A 22,780-nucleotide genomic window follows, 5' to 3' on the forward strand; every position below is an offset into this window, starting at 1 on the left:
ATATAAAGAATCAATATGCATGTGTATGCCTGGTCTATGTAAATTAAAGCCTAGTTCTCCTTGGCCCACATTATCCCACTATAGGGGCCCCTGGGCCAGCTGGCCAGCATGCTCTATAGGCCCCCTAATGGTGGCCCCCGAAGGATGACTGCTGGCAGTGCAGTCACCACTTGTCTCTGTGCAGCTGCCCCAGTAAGCACTCGCCCCATCTGATAGGTTAGGCAAATTATGCTAAAATTCAGTGTAAAACTTCATTGCTGAGATAGTGTGAAATTTGTATTAAAGTGCAACTTTACAATTAAAATACAAATGTATCTATAGGTGTCAGATGGTCGGAGGCCCCAGAGCATGTGCCTGCATGCCCTGCTGTAATGCAGGCATGGTCTCAGAGAGACAGATTTCTCAGTCACTTACAGCTGAGAAAAAGTTTAAACCCCCCGCTCCTTGTTATCTTTTGCTAATGAGACATCTGACCCTGGAACTCCTTTCATCTCTAAGTGGAAACAACAGTGCTGCTTCCGGCTTTAGACAGCATTTTATTTTCAAGTCACAGTAAACATCCAGTCACAGATGACAGGAACATAACATACAGTATTCAGATAAGTCAAATAGAGGCCAAAACTATTGCCTGATGTATTTTGCTGTCTCGGCCACTAGATGTCACTGCACACCGCTTATTGGAAAATACTAGGCTAACCATAGACCAAACCAAATGTATCGAAGCCTACTTATTGTATGGAACAAAAGATGATCACCTTCAGTACGGTCGGATATTGCCATAATTGTGTTATATTAGATATGGGGCAACACATTGCATGTCCTGTTATGCGTGTCCCAGACACACCATTGTTGAACCCTCTCCTTCATATGGGCCCAAATGTCATATCTTTGTTGATTATATTGTCATTTTTACCATTTGTTATTTATCATTGCGTATATACAGCATTTTTCCCAGTCTCTCGGATCAAAGACGTTTGTTTGACGTCAGAGCTGAATGCGGTTGATGATGCTCTTATGTTGCCTTCATGTGCTCCTTGTAAACTCCTACCTCTCAGCTCCGAAGTAGTGAATATTTAAGACTTGTCGCGCATTCAAGTGCTTTTGGTCTAACATATGATACAAATTGACCTTTTAACAAAAATTGTTTTTGGTTGCTGTTGTAATAGACAAAAATCAAGCAGCACATAGCGACCTTGTGCTGCAGTGACAGAATGAAGAGGAGAAATTGCGCATCAGGCATACAATTGCTACAATAGTGTTTTACTGAATGTATTAACCAAAAGTAGTTTTATCAACAACTAAAAGTTAAACAAAGAATGAAAACAGAAACATGCAACAATACTAATCATTTACAGAGAATGTCTAACAATACCATATAATAATAATTAAAAAACATCATAAAATACATCACATTTACTGTTAGTTATTGACACAGCAACGCTCTCCGCCACTTTTGCCTAAAGACACGGAAACAGCACGTCTCAGCAGCGCGGGTATTGGAAAACACGATACTTCCAACAGCCCTTGAAGGCAGCATCAGCCCAACCGCTCTGGCTGGGAGGATACAACGATTCCGATGAGGGCTGCCGCTGCCAACGATGCAATGCCTCGTTTCACGGATGAACCCTGGGCATAGGCACCTTCTGAGTGCCACGGTCACCACTAAGAGGGTTTATCATTCCTGTCTGCTACGATAGTTTGAGATAAGCTCCTAAGCAAGAAGACCTGAAGGATCCAAACTAGCCGGCGAAGACCGGACTCGGGGCTTGATGTTTACCGGAGAGAGAAGCTGGTGAGGTGAGTCTAGCGAGCCGTAGTAACCTTAGCTTGCTAACGTGCTACAGGCTATAGCTAGCTGGGTGCTAGTTAAAGCAGCACTTGTGTTCCTCTACAGTCGGTGCTTTGTGTTAAGCGAGGTTTGTTTGGGTAGAGATTATTGTAAGACAGTTTTGTGAATGAGCGAGTGAGTTTCTAAAGAACAAAAGCCAGTTAACTCGCCTATCAGCTAGTTAGCTAACGTTTATCAATCAATGAACAACGAGAGCTAGCCGCTGGTACGCTAACGTTAGTTATCTGTGCTGCCGCTGGGCCTTATGCGGCTGACTTCTGAACCAGTCAGCTAAACTCTGCTGCGACAGCAAGACAGCCGGCTAAACATAAGCTCCTAGAAAGCCGTTCAAGATAGTTATCGGAAAACTTTACCTGGCTCATTGCAATAGCATGAGGCAGCCCGACAGGGTAGCTAATGCTGTAGCTATGATGCTGGGGTCCTGTCAAAACAAGCCCAACGCATGCTCTGAATATTCTACCAATTGGAGATTCAAGTATGTAGCTAAATGTTGTTGTAGATATTATTTTTACGCATCTTCCTAAAAACTTTATTAAATTAGGCTTATTGAAATTCCTTTCACTCCTCCTTATATCCAACCATTACTATCCCCACCAGTGATTTGTTCATATGCAGTAAAGGAGGGGGGCAGGTATATTGGTATTTTCCCTCATATTTTATGTTTAAGTGAACAAGGGAAATGCATTTCCAACCATCAAGATCTCATTCCCTTTAGCCCTGTCATATCATCACCTTTTCCCAATGTGATGAAGTCAGCGTTTGTTGAAATTGCTGTATTTTGTTTCCTCTGTGTCCTTTAGGAAGCTGGGGCCATGGGTTTCACCTACAGCCTCCGATGAACGGAAGTAAGCTGGACCCACATAACTCAGCCAACCTGCCCCCACCTCCAGCAGGGGCACCCCTCTCCCCATCCCCCTCCCCAGCTATGGCAGGCTTCAAGCGGGGCTATGATGGCAAGATCGCCGGCCTGTATGACCTGGACAAGACGCTGGGCCGTGGCCACTTTGCTGTGGTCAAGCTGGCACGCCACGTCTTCACCGGGGAGAAAGTAGCGGTGAAGGTGATCGATAAGACCAAGCTGGACACGGTCGCCACAGGCCACCTTTTCCAGGAAGTCCGTTGCATGAAGCTGGTCCAGCACCCCAACATCGTGCGCCTTTATGAGGTGATAGACACTCAGACCAAGCTCTACCTCATCCTGGAGCTGGGCGATGGAGGGGACATGTTTGACTACATCATGAAACATGAGGAGGGTCTGAATGAAGAGCTGGCTAAGAAATATTTTGCCCAGATTGTCCATGCTATCTCCTACTGCCATCGGCTCCACGTGGTACACAGGGACCTGAAGCCGGAGAACGTGGTGTTCTTCGAGAAACAAGGGCTGGTCAAGCTCACTGACTTTGGGTTCAGTAACAAGTTTCAGCCGGGGAAAAAGCTGACGACCAGCTGTGGATCTCTGGCATACTCTGCTCCGGAAATACTGCTGGGGGATGAGTATGATGCTCCAGCCGTAGGTATGCAAAACATGGGTAGACCTAGGCTGAATAATGTTGGAATAATGGAATGAGACATATGGTTAATGAGAAAGTAGAAGAGAAAAGCAGAGTAATAGTACAGTGCTATCAGATGGGAACTGAGCAAGGCTTTTGAATGCCTGCCCATGTATGGTGGCCTGGTGCTTTCAGACAGGCATAGTAGTTATTTTGCCTCGTATGATCCATTGATTGCACTGAGCTGGACGGACTAGGCGTGTTGCCTTTGGCACCAGCCCACTTATTAAACCCCCCCCGCCAAGCTTGTCCCTGTATCAACTCACAGCCTTGTGGCATCGAATCACGCAGGGCATCTTTTTGTAAAGCCATATTTGAACCTGGGTTCTACACCGTGGTGTAATGAGGTTGGCAATGTGGCTAGCACCTGCTTCACACATTTTTGTCACACCTTGTTGTAACACTTTGGCTGTTTGTTAGCTTACAGAGGCTGGACATGTGTTCGCTACGGCACGCTTTGTATTGACAGTTTTGATTCAAAATAGCCATCAATCATGTGTGTGGCCTCTGTGCAGCAGAGCATGCAGAGTTGGATTTGTTTTGAATATCAAGGTGTGTGTCCCAGCAGTATGTTTCTAACTGTACTTGACACTGATCATTGTGTGGGCCGCCACAGGCCATGTGCTACAAGGTCAGTTCCACTAGTGTTGGTGTCCGTGGGTGTTCCGTTGCTCTAAATTAACTGGCTCATTGATTTTCTATGAGGGCTGACAGAGTGCAGACAGACAGACCGACAGATTGTGTGTCCTTCACTGACTAATATGATACAGTCTTTCTCATCAGGTAGGTTCCACGATGACAAAAACAAGGGATTAGGTCCAGCTTTTGAATCAGATAATGAGATGTGCCTAGTTAAAGCCTGTTTTTGAACCAGTGTGGTTGTTCTTATACTCCTAATCCCAAAGGAGTCTGAAATCGGTCTCATGATCGTTTGTGCATGTAGGGAACACTTTCATAGGCAGTCAGCTAGATATTATTTGCTTCCCGTATTTTGGTCACGGTTCTCACAAACTTGAGGGGTGCGACCGAGGCAATGAGGAAACTGTGGTCACTTTCTCGCTGTACTTCATGTACACACACACATGTCACACACCCACGCCCTGATAAGATCTTTAATAGGGCATCTTGTACCCTGGGGTGTATGGCAGTGAAGGAAGTAGTGTATGACTCTACACTGCTGTTCTGTGCGGCTGTTTATGAGGTGACCTATACTATGACCTGTGTTATGATTGGCTATGCTGAACTGAATTCTCATTTTAAGTGCAGTGCTTCTTAAATTGCAAGTTTAAGTATTTTCACTAGCAGGTCCCCCTGTGGTGAGACTACTAATATGATTTTATTAGACCAGGTTTCAGACGAGACTAAATTTCTAAATTTTTTGTCCTGGTCTTTGCTCTCTGTTATAGCGACGATAAAACTACAAAATCTAATTTGGACTCACTAAGGCTAAGGTATGGTGGGTGTCCATACCTTGCCAAACCCATTGGATGCCCATGGAAAAACCCTTGTGTTTGTGTGCTATCCTGTATTGAACAGCCCCGTGCGGGTTTGCTCAGTGCTAGTGTGCTCTAGTGTTTGCTATGCAGAAACTATAGTATTGTCTGCAGTGCGCGTGTAGTTTTATAACAGTCTGCAGCAGTAGTGCATCAGATCAGGGGCTGTACTAGAACTAACCTACACATTCTGTTCTTGTGGGCCTAAATGTCCTGTGCAATACATTACTGGGGTTGTTCTGCCTATAAAATTCAAATGAAAATGTGAAATGGACTATATATTTTGTGTCTTTTCCTTGTGGAAGGTATTTGAATGAGTTCTAATGCATGCCTTTTTCTTGCTTAGTGCTCTTGAATAGTATACTGTGGCTTATTGCTGCTATTTCTCTTACTTGGTTATGTGCCAAGTGAGTTGCATGACCCTGGGCCCTTGAAACCTGTTCTATCCCCATTTATTAGTTTCAAGAATATGGGGTCAATGTGAAAATAAGCATTCTTTTCTTCATTCCTGACAAACCTACCTTTTGTTGATGTATTGTTTGTCCAAGTTCTTGTATGCTCTAAGTCTAACAGCCTATCCCAATTCAAGACCTATCACAAAGTCAGCACCTGAAGCTCAGGAGTCATCCTGGTTATTTTTTGTGATTCTTCTCAGTACTAAGCTGTGTGCTAGTGCAACTACAGATTCTGCAGAGACTGTACAGGAAAGTAGGGTTTTGAGCAGTCACCCATGAGCTTTTCTATGCTGCTGCTTTTTGTTGTGTGGAGCTGTTGTGTAACTGTATAACACGTCTGCAGTGTGCTATTTCATGAATTTGTAGTGTAGCACCATCTGCAGTGGCTGTGCTGAGAGGCTGTCATGTAGTTTGTTACGCTGCACTCAGAGTTATTGATAGCCATTGTCCATATGCAACTCACTATACTTTGCTGTACTGAACAGAGCTGTTTAGTAGGCCTAACAGTCTGCAGTGTCTGTGCCAGGTGGCTGTTTTGTATCCTGAACTTAGAACCATTGATAGTAATTGCCTAGCTACTGCTTTTGGCTGTACTGTGCTGTACAGAGCAGTTAAATAGTCCCGGCCCTCTGCAGTGGTTGTGTTGAGAGTACTTAAAGCCATTGATGGCCATTGTCTAGCTCTATGGTTTTGCCTGTACTACCCTGTGCAGAGCAGGTTGGTTGGCCTAAGCGTTTTCAGTGGCTGTTGTGGGGCTTATGATGCTGTGGTCAGAGCCATTAGCCTCCTGTACATGTTGCTCTCAAGATGGGCGTAATGAGGCGAGAAAGTGCTTATCGCTTGCCCACGCGCAAGCCCAGGCCACAGTGGGGTTTACTTTGGGCTTTCATGGTGCTTGTCTCTTGGGATTCTAGCTCTTTTTTTTTTATTGCCTAGACTTTTTTGGAGCTAAAACAGGTGTGGTTTAGCAGATGTTTGTGATTTAAAAATGACAATCACCTGTTTAGTTAAGCATAGAAATACATTCAAAGAGGTGATGTCTTGCTTGTCTGTAAGTTGATAGTGGACACAAACTGAAGCTTTCGTTAGAGGCTCAAAGTGCTTTACGCACCTCTTAGCTGCTGGAAAGCCCTTGACTCACGAAACCTCGCCATCAATAAGCAGCCATTGACCACCAGTGTCGAGCTATCTACAGCTCTGTCTGCCAGCCTGTGCTGTTCTGTGGCGCGTGGAGCTGTTTAGCGGGCCTAGGCGTCTGCAGCGCCTGTGCATCAGAACTATGTCTCCAGAGAGCAGCCGGAGGGGCTCTTAATTGCAGCCCCGGTTACTGTTGCCTGCTGCCGGTGAACGGGAGGAACAGTTAATCCATTCTATTGTTTGGACTGGGCCAGGAGAGGACGAGAAGGAGGCAGGCTGCAGCGATTACACTGTCCCATGTTGACACAAACTGGCTGGTTTTGATTAGAACACATTCATCTGGTTCCCACCACAGGGCCAAAGCACATCTTCCTCATTATCTATACTGTTTCATCTTCCACCCCAAACACATTTTTGTAAGTCTTTGTTCTTGTCGTAACCACCAGAGATTATTTATTAGCTTGGCTTTCATATTAAATAAACCACCGTTTCACTATGTGTTGCAGACACGTTGAGTTGGCCATGGTCATGGAAAGCCTCCGTTTGCCCTGCCGGGAATAACTGCCTTTTCTCTCTCCACTTGCCAGAGTGGATCCAAGGGAAGCGAGTTGCAGTATCACACTTATTTAGAAATGGTACCTGGTTTAGCTGCTGTCCATCAATATTTGCTATGGTATTCCTGTCCAGGGTAGTGTTTGTCACAGTAAAGCTGTCTCCTGTTAGGATTGTTTTTCATGGATATCAGCTCTGTCTAGCAGCAGCGGGATGACGGTAAACCCTGGCATATCACAGAATCACGCTAGCAGTATGTTGAAACAACCACTGTGTGAATAGGAGACGATACAAAATGCACAATTGTTTTTCTTGTGAATGAGTGAGATAATGCTAATCTTGTTTAGAAATCAATCAGGAGAGGGATCTAGGTTTCTTCTGTGGGTGGATTTGGACAATGCACACAAAATATGTTATTCAAATTCACATTGTAGATTATGAATGCAACACACTGATACGAATACCCTACACTGCTGACTGCCTGTATTTATCTCTCAGCTGCATTTGCTCTGTGCCTGAGGGATTCTATAATGACAGAACAGGTTGGAAAGATGCGCGCATGCCTGCACACACTCACAGTCACACACACACACACACACACACACAAACAAACACACACTCTGGCAGAACAGTTTCCGATCATTTGGAGGTGTCAGAGAGGCCATTTGTGCAAATATTATGTGTTGCGTAACCCAGCAGTCACATACCGACTGATTGAATATAGGTAGAAATCGTGTTTGGACAAACAGGTTCATCAGGGAGGCGGCCAATATCACGTCAGAAAGAAACCACCACTTAACTTTGCACACAGTCTTTGAGTATGATAACACTGCAGTAATAACAGCTCAGGGTAATGCCAATATATCTGTGATCCCGTCAATGTCTTTTCTCCCATGTTTTGACACATAAAGTAATTAACATATTTTCTGGAGACAACCAGTGTAAAGTAGGGAGGTAAAGTAGGGAAAGTATCTTTGATTGTCAAAGTCCGAAATTAACTTTTTTTTTTTTTAAACTTGCTCGCTCAGTTACACAATGGATGAAGTTTCATCATGAAGTGACTTGCCACATGGGTATAATGTTTAGTTTCAACTATCATGAGGCTAGATGGGTGTTAATGTTGGACTCTGCTGTAGGGTCATTCCGTGTCAACTCAACCAGAGCTCGGCGGCTCGAACTTTTGATTTTGATAATTTTTCTCCTGGTGGAAGATATACATAAATGATGAAGAAAGCCCAAATATTAAAGCTCACTGATCATTATTTACTGAGTTTCCCCCAATTTTGTAGAGTGAGGGTCAAAACGATAATTTTCGCCTATGATTTGGAGCAAGTTTAGGGCTCTATAAAGCAACACTGAGAAAGGTAGCAGCTCCACTATTTTTCTTTTACAGAGAGACTTGTAGGTAGACTACAAGATTCTGGCATTTTCAGCACTTGATTTTGTGATGTGTGCCTATGGCAGTAGCTGAAAAATGAAAAAAAGAGTTTAAATGTTAATCACTCCAAATCTATCAAAGATAGCATTTTTTTTTTTTAATGAAGGAAAAAGATACATTTCCAATTTTTATATTATCTTTACTTCAGAACCTCTTCTTTGTGGACACAAAAGACTAGTTTCCTACCATGTGCCACGCAGTTGGTTTTTGACTTTTGAAAACATGTCAAATTTGACTACTTAATTCTGGAGCTATATTCACAGGTCATTATCTAAGAGAATAAACCACCCAGGTCCTTGCAAATGCATAGCCACCAAGATATTTTTATTTTAAACCAGGAAGTAAAAGGATATTGAGGTATCTTTGATAAATTTGGAGTGATTAACATTTAAACTCTTAAAAAAACACGTGTGATGTTTTTTTTTTTTCATTTTTCAGCTACTGCCATAGGCACACATCACAAAATCAAATGCTGAAAATGCCAGAATCTTGTAGTCTACCTACAAGTCTCTCTGTAAAAGATAAATAGTGGAGCTGCTACCTTTCTCAGTATCGCTTTATAGACCCCTAAACTTGCTCCAAATCATAGGCGAAAATTATCGTTTTGACCCTCACTCCACAAAATTGGGGGAAACTCAGTAAATAATAACCAGTGAGCTTTAATATTTGGGCTTTCTTCATCATTTATGTATATCTTCCATCAGGAGAAAAATTATCAAAATCAAAAGTTCGAGCCGGCGAAGTTCCTGAAATTTGGTTGATTTGACACGGAATGACCCTGTACAGTAATCCTTATTTCACCATTACTTTTTACCTGCATAGAGATTTAGATTTAGATTAGATCAATAGCCAAATCTTCTACAAAGCATTGCAGTACCAAACCTTTCAAATACCTGTCATACCAAAGATTTTTAAAAGTCAAAGTATCCATGGAATGAGGAATCACTTCACATGCTCCATACAGAGCAGTGGTTTGTATTGGTAACATTGATTTTAGGACAAAAGGCATGCCAGAGTCCATAAGACACTAATGACAGAGCTCGTTAGCTCCCCAGTTTGGTCCATTAACTTGCTTTCTTTAATATAGGATAGCATTGTGTTGCGTTGCTGGACATGGCAGAGTAGAGGCAGCGAACAGTATGATGATATGTTAATTAGATAATTGAAGAGGTGGTCCAATCCTATATAGATGTAGATTGACTGACTGGTTCTGTCTGCCTGAGAAGCTGTGGGCCTATAAAACCTGTCAAACTGCCAATGGTAATTAAAGTGTATGTGTGCGCGTGTGCCACTGAAAACTCAGTGAGGTGACACTCAGGAGTAGCAGCCTCGCAAATGAGCGAAATCTCAAGGGAGAGAGAAGTCCGTGGCGGAGTGTTGCGTGTGAATGATGATCGGAATGTTTATGAGCTCTACCCCCCCCTTCCCGTGAGACACACATACACACACACACACACACACACACACACACACACACACGCACAGTCAGCCTGTTCTAATTCCACTAATGCCAGTTTTACTAATGACTTCAGGAGTTGGCAAGTCTGGTCTAGTTCTTCATATCAGCTCTAACGTGAAAATTCATATGGGCCTCAGGAGCGAGCTGCGCGCCCCCCCTCCTCCCACGGGAATTTCAGTTGATTTGTGGATTTAAACTTGAGCAGCTGTCTGTCAACAGTTGCCTTGCGGCAGGCTTTGACTTTAGGCTCAAGTCCCAAATCCTTGTGCTTTTCCTGTGAAGTGCACTCGCAGAACTAGAATGACTAGATGTATTTCCTGCTTAGCCATTCTCTTGCACAGATTTCAAAGCATAAGAATGGAGCAAAAGCTAATAGCTAACCTGATCCATGGTATGTGTGTATGTCTGTGTGTGTGAGAGAGAGTTTGAAACCCAGGGGATGGAGGTCTACTGAGCCGCCATGGCTACAGGCTGTGCAGAGCAGAGCTAGGCTGTCGGTCAGTCATGTTGGGGATTAGTCAGAGCTAGCCAGGCTCCCTATGGGCCATAACCAGCAGCAGAGAGAGATGAGACTGAGTGGGTGGGGTGACAGGTGGCAGAGGTTGTGAATTGGATTCAAACTAAAGACATCATGAGTACATGCTATGAGCCAAAAGGACGGCCCCACCAGTAGACTTAATTTCAGCGAACAGGCGACGCTGTCAGTATGCTTGTGATATTTCATTGCTTAAAGGAAGCAGCATACATTTCTTTATATGCTGTGTGTGTAACCACTGAATGTCAAATGAAGAACAGCTGTTAGAGAGCTATTACAGGTATTGAAAGTATTGCTTTATTTTGTCTTGTTTACTAAAGTTTTTAGTTGTTGTAGTGCCTTTCTTTGATCACTAAGATTTTCAAGTCCTGTATCTATATCAGCTGTGTTTAGCTGCATACAGGTATGAAAGCACCTCCTCCGCTCGGTGGTAATTTGTCCAAAGCAATTTGACTGTCAGCTGAAGCTCATTCCTCCTATTAAGTCTCCAAAAGCACAAAACACTGAAAGATGAGTAAACTTATTAGTACTCTTATGTGCGCTGGCCCACTCTCCTGCCCTGATTATCTAGCACAAGAATAGAATAAAAATGAATTGCACTTAATCTTTCAGCTTTTGAATGCAGGTGATGGGTGGGTACGGACAAGTGCATTGAATTCTTCAGAGAAAGCAAGTAGACAGTTGGGGAACTACCAGTCATTAGGGGCAGGATTAGGCTCAATGTCTAGGCCTATGTGGGTCCCTGGAGCAAGCTGCACAGTGGGACCACCTCACTCAAAGTGGAAAGTGGGAGGGAAAGTGTCAATTAGTTTTCGAACTTGAGCTGAAAGTTGCAACATGAATGAGGCAGTGGGATGGACCCCCTTTTCCTCAGTAGGATTTTTAAGGAAGGTCTTTACTTGACTGGACAGTAACCGTAATTTCTGCCATAACATTGCGCCCAATTGTATCCTAGAACCAACAAAAGCAGGTGTAGACAGTGACGTCATTTCATTGAGGAAATTCATTGTTCATGGGACCAGCACTGGGACCAATGTTCTTTTTCAGAATGGTTGTTATTCACACTTCAAGGACATAGCATGAAGAGAGCAATGCATGGGAAATGAACGTGCCTACAGGCATACTTCGGTAGCCACGGTGTTCCTGAGTGCTGGCGCCCTGTCAGCCCACTTCAACTCCCTCAAAACCTCACTCAGCTTTGTAATCCTCAGCCAAGGTTGGGTCCCATTTACCAGTCCAGAACAGAGGGGCGTGGCAGAGGGCTTTGCAGTGTGAAAGTGGAATATGACATGACAGGTATGTGATGGACAACACCACGGTCACATCGTGCTGTATTGACTGCAGTCTTTTGCATTTCCTTGCTGTGAACCAGGGTTGTCCCAGTGAAATAACAATATAAGGTTACCTTGACTTCAGGGAGAGCTGATTAGTGGTTATAGATCCCATCTTATATCTCTTATTTGCTGTTTAACTCTGTGAGGCAATGTAAGGGGGTCCCATGTCCCAAGTCATCATACCCCCTTTGCTTAGATACATTTGTGAAAGCAGGTTATGATCTATTTTGGAAGGGAAGATGTCTACTTCTGTGGTGTCTCGGGTTGACAGCTATTTGTCGCCTCTTGAGTCCTTGACTCTAACCTTTCTCTCTGAGGCCGCAGGCAGCTGAGACAGCAGCTTGTTGGCTGGTCAGAGAGGATCTGTTGCTACCAATTGCTCCAGGTTGTCTGTCAGTCAACCTAGCTGCTGAAGCCCACTATACACTGCAAATCTTACACACGTACACAGGAAATAGACTAACCAACTAGATGAGGTGCTGCAACTGAAAATCCACTTGAATTCGCTGGCTTCTCTAACCCTAACCCCTAACATGCAGCATTTTTCATGCCTGTATTGAAAGGCTACATTTTCTGACTACCTGGAAGAAAAATGAGATATGGAAATTGGTCCAAAAAACAAAGAAGGCTGTTAAGCCCTTCAGCCCCTTCCAATAATTGGCAGCAGGTCTGTAGTGTAGTGTAGAAAGAGTGTAGGTTCTCAGATTGCTTTTCATCATATGGTAATGGCAACAGACAAATTCCCCCCAAAATTATGAAAATGCTAATTGTGTTTTGTATCTGATAGTATATATATAATATAATAGCATCTTTCCATTTTAAATGGCTGGAGTAGTCACACTCCATCGTTGAACAAAACCTACTAACTGTGTGACCACCCAAGCCTGTTTAAAAGCGAGGGGTAAATTTGATATGTAGCCAGAGTTGACTGAGGAGCACAGCATGGTCAGTGTGTTAGCAGTTTGAGGCAGGAGAGGTGTGTGATATGTCCCTGCTATGCCCTGTGCCAGTATCTGTTTTCAGCGTCAGTGTGAAATGTTCCCACTTTGATTGCACTTCCTTTTGCCTCTTTTCATTACCTCAGCTCGCCTTGGCTTGTCCTCTCCCCTATCTTCTTCTCCCGTCCCTGCCACTTCCCTAACAACAGTCCAGGTTGAGGTGGCAGATGTCTAGTCTGTTCTGTATCTGACACATCTGCTATTAATACACACAGCGAGCTGCTGAGAGGGACGGTGACTGACTTCTCCAAAAGTTCATATCCTAGATAGACCAGGAGAGCCAGCACTGTACCGCATCTGGCCTACACTTAGTCAGCCAGCCAGCCAGCCAGCCAGCCAGCCAACCAGTGAGTCAGCCTGTCCACTGCTTTCTCATTTCTAGTCAGTATCTCTTTGCACTGGAATCGGTGAAGACTTTGGTGTTGTTGTTGAAGGTATTGTTTTTATCATAACCAAATTCTACCACCTGTTTTGTTAATCAGACAGTAAATTAGGAAATGCAGACCTGGCCTTTTTCAGTCTAGCGCTGTCAGATTTGTGAATGAGAGACAAACCTCCTACTCATCTTGACTTAGTCACAAGGTTAGTGCGATGATAGAAGTTGGCATCTCAGCACCCTGCCTTTCCTAATCTCATCTCCTCTATTTTACCTGGCCTTTATGTTCAATGGAATTAAGCTCTACCTGTCTTTTTCAGCACTGTTATCTCAGATGGACAAGAGGAGAGGAGATGAGGAAAGGCAATGATGTTGGGGGTTATTGAGATCTAACCAAAGACAAAGCTGGCTGGGTTAACCATTATCACAGCGTGATGCCACTGCACAGAGAGGAGAGCAAGCAGGCAGGAAGACAGAGACACATGATTAAGTGTAATCATCCCTTTCACTGATCTGTGAGAAATGAGAGGTGGTGCTATCGTGTGAAAATGAGGCCCATCTCTTTGTGTCTTTACAGGCCGCTGGGTAGCTGGCTGCTTGGCAGGCTGACTGACTGACTAGTTGACCAGCTGACTGACTTGTTTGTTGGATGCCTTACCGGCTGGTTAGCTGGCTGGGTGACTGCACAGATTTTTCCATTAGGAGCTTGGATCCTGTAGTTGCCCCAAAGATAAATGTCTGTTAATTAGTGACTCTTTTGGGATTTGAACATAGAGTGCCTACTTTAAAGTGGTTGGTAGTGGTTATGTAATGTTATGACTGAGTGCAGAGCATATGCTAGCTATTTTGGTTGGTGGTCAGGGAAGTTTGTGAGCAGCCTGGTTGACTGACTAGTCACACATATCATGGAACTCAACACTGACATGAGGTACAAATGGGTCCCTGTGAAAAATGGTTTAACTTGCAGTTAACACCCCCTAATGGCACCTAGTTGGGGCTTACTGGCCAATATAGTCTCTCATGTTGGTATCATGTTAAAAGGAGAGGTGAAAATAGTGGAAGGAGAGGATGAAAGTGTTCAGCCAGACAGGGTGACTTCATTCCTATAATTTTTTTTCATGGTTCCAACAGCCCAAGTTGGATTTTAATAGAATTCGTATTACTGTTTTATTACAAATAGAGGTGTCTCCTGGAGCCATTGAAATCAAATAGCCATTGAACATAATTTCGAAGAGGGGAAATGACCCAAAGTGTTTCCTGTAGGACATATTTTTCTGATGTACTACCTCTTCTGCTTGCATGCAGCAGAGCAGCACAGTCATACAGAGCATATGATCATCTGGAGCGTGATTTTTAGTTTTTACAAAGATTTACATTTGTGAGTGCAATGTGTAAATATGATGCGAAAAACCTGTGTAATACCATTCACTACTGGTACTCCAATAAAACAGCTGTTTAAAGCTGTTTTTTTACACAATTCAGTTTTCTCTTATTGATTATAGCAGTGGGATCTTACGAAACAGCCAAACTGTGACAAGCAGTGAGTGATGCGTGCTGCTCAGTGCCGATCTGGTCCAGCCCCCTCAACAGGCTCCCCTGTTATTGGTATTGTGGCTGTTGTCATTTCATGCTGCTTGGTGGTTTATCAGAGCAAAACGCCTGAATACAGAGGAGGAGAGGAAAAGATGCCAAGAGACAAATCCCACAGTCGCTAATTAAAGCATCATGGTGGTGCTGTAATACGGAGAGGAGGAGGAAGAAGAGGAGGAGAGGATGTTCAGGGGATCGCAGAAGAGTGGGGGTGTGTGTGTAGAGGAGAGGGGAGAGTGGGAAGGATGAGTGGAGGAGGACAAGAAAAGTGGAGCATGGTGCTGTGAGCCACAACACAAAGACATAGGCATCGGTGGAAAGGGGGAATAAGGAGGAAGGCGGTAGTGGAAACGGTAGAGAGAAGGAAGAGATGGGAGAGGAGAGGGGCACAGTACTGTGACCCCAATACTGAGAAGATATTAGCATTGGCCTTCGGGAATGGGGAGGGGTGGAGGTGATGTGTAAAGGAAAGAGGAGTGGGAGATGGAGAGGAAGGGACTTAGTCGGTGTGAAGGGTGGGTGTGCAGGATGCCAGGATGGTGGCCGGTGGAGAAGAAGGAATAAAGACGAGGGGAGAATGGACGGCTAGGGGAGTGTGATTGTAAAAGGGGAAAAAAATACTTTGAGGATTGAGGAAATTTGAGGATAAATAGGGTTGAGTAGAGGAGGAGGAAGGGGAGAAAAGGTGGAGGATGGAGATAGGTGAAGGAGGGACTGAGTCTTCCCCTTCCTGTTTCCTCTAAGAGCATTGTTTTTGTTGTTTTGTTTTGTTTTTTTTCCTCTCATAGGTTGCTGACACCAAGAGGGGGGATGGAGAAAGAAAGTGCTACTTTAGTAGTTTCCGACTGATTCTCATATTTACGCAAGCAGGGTGGGGTTGCACTCGTTATTGGCTGCTTGCAATGCTGGTACATGAATTCAAGCTTGTTCTGCTTGTAAGTCACTCTGGATAAAAGCATCAGCATAATGCCTAAAATGTAAATGTAAAATGTAATTGTAGGCTGGCAGCCTTCACTTTACCAGGCTGTGTGACAGAGAAAGATTGTAGACAAATATGGACGTGTAAGGTTGCCATTTTTTCACGTGTACGTGCGTGCATGTGTATGTGTGTGGACAGATTTGCCAGAGGGGCCTGGCAGAGGCAAGTTTAATTCTCTAATTCGAGACAGGCAGCAGGCGTTGCTATGGGAACGGATGCCGCGAGTGTGAGTGAGCCAGGTGTGAGGTGCTGGTAGCATGCCTGTGGTCCCTGGTGGTCTCTCTCTCTCTCTCTCTCTCTATCTCTCCCTAGCTTATGCACACACATAAAAACCAATGCAGACACATGCAAGCCACCCTTGTATAGATGCACGCATACAAAAACAAAGATAAACACACACTCTTAAAGAAAAACAGTAAAGGTAGAGGGGTTCAGGTTCATAGCTCGGGAACATGGATAGATCCCTGCCTGCCCCTTCTAGATTGTAAAAGGCATTCAGCTCTCTGTGACATTGAGCTGGGGGAACCACCAGGTCACATATTACTGCTGGCCCCTATATACTTTCGCTTTTATTACCCAAGATTCCTCCAGCGCCCTGCAGTCGAGGCTTAATTTATTACCCGAGTAGTAGTAGTAGTAGTAGTAGTAGTGGTAATGGTAACCCTTGAGTTAGACATAGCTGAGAGGAGACAAGCTGCTCTGTGCGTGTGAAAGACTCTGTGTCCTGCAGGTCACTCCAGGGTTACGATCTTTGACCTATTTCTGACACCAGTATAGTTTACACACTGCAGTAGGTCTCAGGAAGGCCTGGGATTGTGGTTTAGTTATATAACCCACTTTTCCACTGCAGAGCCATGGCTAAATGAAACATGTTTATGAGACAAGATCAAAAGCACTGTTAGTTTATGTGAAACCGCAGCAGTGGCACAGTGTTCAGATCATCTCTTTTTGCAGATGTGCAAATAATCACAGACAGTTTAGTTCTTGGGGGAAATTCAATGACATGAGTATTTTAATCAAGCCCTGGTGAGACGTTTTTGACCCTATAGTAAATACCACTATGTGTGCTGCATCAGCTTCACACACACACACACACAGAGTGCTAAAGGATGGCTTGGGCTGTCAGAGCATGTGACAATAGCCTTGTAAGCTGAAGGCCTAAGCCTCTCCAACCCCATGGGATACAGGATCGCCTGGCTTATTAGGCTAGCTCTTTGTTTGAAATTCAGGACCAGGAACTACTGCAAGTCTACTTCCAGCAATTACCATCTCACTCTCTAGCGAGTACTTTACACAAGATAGGCCTGGCTCAGTCTAGTGTTGGGCTCATTTTGTTAGTAGGAAGCAAGGACAAAGCATGAGTAATTATATGCAGTTCTGTTAATTATATGTGCAGGGAAGAGATGATGGATGATCTCCACTCTGTGCTGGGTTTTCCTTTTCCTATTAGGTTGGCCCTAGGTAAGTGTTAGCGATCATGCTTATTAGTAGAGAAGTAGGCTAATAGAGTAGCACTGACTTCTTATCACCGCACTTCGAAGCCCACGTAGTCTTTTGTAAGTTATGCATTGTATTATATATTTTACTTCACTTGCCCACCGTGTTTTTCTGGCATCCCCATTCCCAGGCCTGTTTCTCAGCATGATGTCTTGCTATAAATCTTAATGACAGGTTGTTATTACATTCTACAGCCAACACCATGCTAGTCGTCTTAGAATCAGGGCCTTTTGTCTCTGTCATATACAGAGCAGAAGAGAGGCCCCCAGCCATCATGCTAATATAAGACAACTTGGGGCAGGAGATGCCTGGGAGAGAGCTGCACTTTATTCTGGGGCTCTGGCTCTCATCCATATTCAGCAACAGCAACTCTGCTCTTCTCTGAGAACCAGCATATCTCTTTTCTCCCTCAGTTCCTCTCTCTGTCTCACTCTCTGTCTGTCTCTCCGTCATCTCTATCTGTCTCTCGCTCGCACACACTTATACTACATATGCATGTGCACACGTATACACACACACGCATGTTCTTTTACACCAGTCCCCCTCCTCCCTCTGTGATCAGTGACGCGGTGCTATCTGCATCGATGGGTCCTTGCTGCTCCTCTGTGCCAGGGCTCTTTCAACATCTGTTACTCTTCATGTCACTTGCAGGATGAGGAGGGAAAAAAACATGCCCCACTGCTACAATTAGCATTTGGAATCGCACAGGAAAAATCCTTCACAACCCTCCCCCAAAAAAGCGCTGCCACTGTCATTTTTCTGCCTGCTTGTTGAAGCCTTTTGAGTTTCTGTCAGTCAGTGTGGGGTTTCTGTGTTGCTGAATGCTGAGTAGAGTCTGTGAGCTGTGGCATCTCTGTCTGTTTACCCCTGCCCTGCTGCAAGACTGGGGTTAGGCCAGGTCAGTCTGTACGGGAAGGCTTTGTCAGCATTGTCTGTGAGACGTCACTCACTCATTGTTTTCCAGCATACGTAGCATTCTTTAGTTTGGATGTCAAAACGATTACTTTGTTCACTTACTCTGAATCACTTCAGATGTTACAGTAGGCTAATAGCTTGAGAAGTAGATTACAAGTACCTGAGAAATGGCAAATGAAAATGAAAGGTGTATTAAAAAATGCTGGGTACACTGTAGAAAATAATACCACACAATTACCATACCAACCGAGTTTCTCAGCATCTCTCAGGCTGATCGCAGATTTCAGCCACATTCTGCCATCTCAACTAGTTCTGCTCTGCTATGTTAGTGTCACAGCCTGTGTTTAGGAATGAATGTTAATTAGTTTAGCTCTTTGTGTGAAATTCAGGTGTTAAGCCTGGCTATCCTGTATCCCATGAGAATGGAGAAGGTTAGGTCCCCAGGTTCCAAGGCTACTGTCACATGCTCTGACAGCCCCAGCCAATTTTTTTGTAGCCCTATGTGTGCATTTATACGATTTGCTGCAGGTTATAGCAGAATCATTAGCGCATTGAGAAACATGTCAGAAGGATGTGTGAGGAGTGGAGGACAAAGCGTCATGAAACTAGCATCTTTCCTGTTTCGTCTTTTCAGCTTTTCAAAGGATCCTACTGCTCCCTGAGTTTGGCTTTCTTTCTCTTGCATGCGCATGTAATGGTATGCTCCCAGGATATACAGTACAGTATGTGATTCAAACAAACTGTAGAATAAATCAATAACTGTTCATGTTTTTCAATACTGATACAGGTCCCTGATAGTCAAAAACAATGAGAAATCACAAGTTACCAGAGCCCAAAGTGATGTCCGACCAACAAAACGGAGAAAAGAAAGCAAATCTTAGCATTTGTGAAGCTGTAACCAGCAAATGTTTGGTATTTTTACTTTTACGATTAATCGATTATCAAAATTATAATTGATTAATTTTCGTTTCAGCACTACTTTTAACATTTCTTTCACAACACACAGCTTTTACTCTGAATGAAAGCCCCTTTCATGCTGGAGAATAAATTTTCTGTCTGACACTTTCACCCATTGATTTTCTTCTAAATGGAATCAGACAGTGCTCTGTTGATTATTTTCTCAACACAAATACAACTTCAACTTCAAGAATCTATTATTTTGAAACTTTTTGATACCTTTTCAATACCTTTTGATGCCCTCAAGTCTGATAAAACATCAGACAACAAAGGCTTAAAAGTGTCAGACAACCTTGGCATTTTGGAGTGCGGAGTGAATGCTCCTGCTTGACAAAGCTTCAGACAAGCCAGTAATGGCTCTCCAGACAGAGGACAGTCAGGACATCAGCAGTCACTAACAAAGGCGTTGTAACTACAGACTGATATAAGATCCAGACCTTCTATCAGACAAAGGAGTGTACGTGAGGGTGTTTGTTTCTGGGTGTGTCGGTGTATGTGTGTTTGTTTGTTCATGCATGTGTCTGTGCAGATGTGTAAGTACCGTATATCTGTATGCACACATGAGTGAGCCCAGTATCTCACATTTGTGAGGCACTAAAGACTCTAGTATAAGCCAGTAATAAATATTTGCTAACTTACTACTGTAACATTATCTGACTATTATACATCAATCTGATTATCACTACTTTAGTGAAGCAAGTAGGCTACATCATAATTTTACAAATGGGTTAGGCCTACCTCCTCAACATTTAATGTAAGCTACGTTTCAAACTCTGTTCAGTTTGTGTTTCCACTGCCAGTGCGACTCAAAGGAGCACCGACTGACACAATGAGTTAGGGTCATTGTAGCTCACTAACACACTTTAAGTGCGTGGCAGCATCAAAGTGGTAACCTGCGAGATTACCTGATCTATGATCTATGATCAGATGATGATTTATTTTCCCCTTTTTTGCCAAGTGGTCATGTTGTCTTTTTCCTTGGATTTTCTATTGATTTGAATTTCTGTAGGTACTAGTCTTTTCTTTCTGTTCAGCCATGGTGGCTATCGCTGACTACCCCGTTTCTTCAGTTTATTCCAAACAAACTGGTGCTGACTGCTGACAAACTGCTGCCGAAAGCATGAAACGTATCACTTCCTGTGCCCCAGAGGATTCTCCCAGGAAAGACCTACCTGACACCGGGTGTTTAGAACAGCAACTGTAAAAACTTTCATGAACTGGCAATAGAGAGTAGTAGTAGTTTTTTTTTTTTTTAAAAACTACATCAATGAGAAACACAAGCTTTGAACACCAGCTTCGTGCATCACAGCACCTGAAATGACTCTAAAACAAAAATGTACTTGGGAGGCTGTCAATTTATCTGGATGGCCAACCCAAGTGTTAACATTACATGGGAAACACTGGTGTGTGTGTGTGTGTGTGTGCTGGTTTCTGCTCTATAAGGTGGAATATTCCTGACACAATATGTGATGGAAGGCAGGACAGCTGTTTCCTACAAGGAGTGGAGAGGTAGAGCTGCAGTGAGTCTGTATGTGACAGAGAGAGATCTTGTGCAGCTCTACAGCTGTCACCCACAGTGCTCTCTGCGCTCGGTCTGCCTGCCTATGACAAGGCCTGTTATGTTGAAGTGATGAGAGGGTGTGTGTGCGACTCTAAGGGTCTGAAGGCCTGAAGAGTGTGTGTGCATGTGTTTTAAGTGTTAGATCTGAATTGCATGTGTCGTTCGTGTGTGTGTGCGCGCAAGTGCTCTTCCAGTTGACAGCTCCCTGCATGTGTTGGTGACAGACAGACTCTAGAATTGCTGACCATTGAATTGACCGTGGTGTATGTATGTGTGTGTGTGTGTGTTAACAAACTTGAACCTGCATTGCAGTAGGCTGTTTGTGCTGATAACAAGATAAAACACACATGCAAACACACAGGCAGAGGCTCAAGCCGGGCCTCTATCCCAGGGTCAAATAAACTCACTGAGGAGTTTTTATGCCTAGTGACTCTACAGCTGTACATTTCATATGAAGACTGTCAGAAAGGATTTGGCTGGTGTGCAGTTCAGTGATGGGCAACTGATGGCCTGTGGACTCCTTTCCGGTCCCCCACACCCAGTAGATTTGGCCCCCCATCTCAGTTTCAAATCACTGTGCACTAATAGATGCCAGCACTTAAACCAAACTTTTCCAAGGTTTTGAGTCTCTTAAATTCATTCAATATGCATTAATTGGATATCAGTAAACCTCTTATCTTTTTCTTGTTTCAGCCTCCATTACATCTCTGGTAGGCTAAATGAACACGGAGGTTGCTGGTGTTACTGGATAGGCTTGAACGCCAGCTTTGTCACCACACCCGTAATGAATCCAAAACAAAAGATTTATATAGGCAGCTGATAATTTTCCTGGGCAGCAGGCTAACCAAATATTAATATTGTATGGGAAGCACTGTAGTATTCACCATGAATACTAGAGAGAGAGACAGAGAGAGAGAGACCAACCTTTCGATGTCTTTCGTTTTGATGATAACGGTGGGTACAGTTCTGTGCGTGAGAGAGACACATCTAGACAAGATGTTCCCTCAGTTGTCATGATTAGTGCTCAATGGACGCACACACACACTCAGAGGAAAGTGGAAGGAAACTTTGTTTGCTGGTGTGGTGGCGGTGATTATCAGTGATTCTGACTGTTGGAGGCCTGAACACTGTGACGAGGCAGCAAGACCACCCACAGAGAAGGACTGTAATAAAGTCCAAAGCATACAAGAGCACACCAAATTGATTTGCTATGGCCTATATCCTTTTTAGGCATTGATTTCTTTTTGTTGCCGTTACTGGAGTTTCTTGGTTTAGGCCAGATTGTCAGGCAACTTGTTCTGAGCAACATAACATTTTGTGAGCATACAGCAATGTGTTAGACAAAGGTATAGAGTAGCCAGCTAGTGGGGTAGAGTGGTATGCTCCCTCTAGAAGACTTTTTGCCTTCGAAAGCTCAATTTTAACAGTTTATTACACATTTTAGAGGCTTTATTATATTAAAATATAAAGGCACAGTCATCAGTCAAGTGAGTTGGAGCACCAGAAATGGTTTGAGGTAGCAAAAATAAATGTATAGCTAGCAAAAAGTAATAGTAAGATGCACATCCCCCAGACAGATTGCTTAATTAAGTTACTTGGTAAGGCACCCTCCTAGACAACTTTACTGCTAGTAGAACAGTTTATTTCCCAACATATCAACCTTCCAGAGAAGTTAACTAAGCTATCTCCAAACACACTTTTTAAGAAATGGTTAGTTTAGAGCTTGGCTAAGTAACCTGTCTGGAAGTTAGGCGATGAATATTTGTTTTTATGACAAACTGCTATTGAGGTTTCTAGTAGGAGTTTTCCAAAGTAACTCATTTCAAAGATGAATGGTTGTTAGGGTAAAGCTTGATTAGCTTGTCTGAAAAACACATGAGATAAATTTGTTTTCACCATGCTGCCAGCTATAGTTTCATCTGCCAGGAGAATTAAGTAACTCATCTGGAAGACAAACTGGTGTGTCAAAAGATAGCTTGATTAACTCTTCTGGAAGACATAAGATATAACATTTGGTTTTTTTTTTGTTTTTGGCTACTGCTGACATTTGTCTGAATAGCTTTCTTAGTAACTTGCTTGGAACATCTTGCAACTATGATTTTTCT

General features: G+C 43.6%; 1 protein-coding gene across 2 annotated transcripts in view; it reads left to right on the plus strand.

Annotated features, from left to right (window-relative positions):
* Positions 1–1,612: 1,612 nt before the first annotated feature.
* Positions 1,613–22,780, plus strand: part of snrka (SNF related kinase a) — a 52,066-nt gene continuing 30,898 nt past the window's right edge. Inside the window, exons 1-2 of one of the 2 annotated variants that reach the window (XM_071911770.2) lie at positions 1,613–1,797; positions 2,650–3,363. In XM_071911770.2, the coding sequence (XP_071767871.2) occupies positions 2,685–3,363 (679 nt within the window). In that variant the 5' untranslated portion in view covers positions 1,613–1,797; positions 2,650–2,684. The remainder of the gene's footprint in view (positions 1,798–2,649; positions 3,364–22,780) is intronic. The other variant, XM_071911771.2, reaches the window with a different exon arrangement.

The sequence above is a fragment of the Centroberyx gerrardi genome, chromosome 12 (assembly GCF_048128805.1).
Source record: "Centroberyx gerrardi isolate f3 chromosome 12, fCenGer3.hap1.cur.20231027, whole genome shotgun sequence".
Taxonomy (NCBI): Eukaryota; Metazoa; Chordata; class Actinopteri; order Beryciformes; family Berycidae; genus Centroberyx; species Centroberyx gerrardi.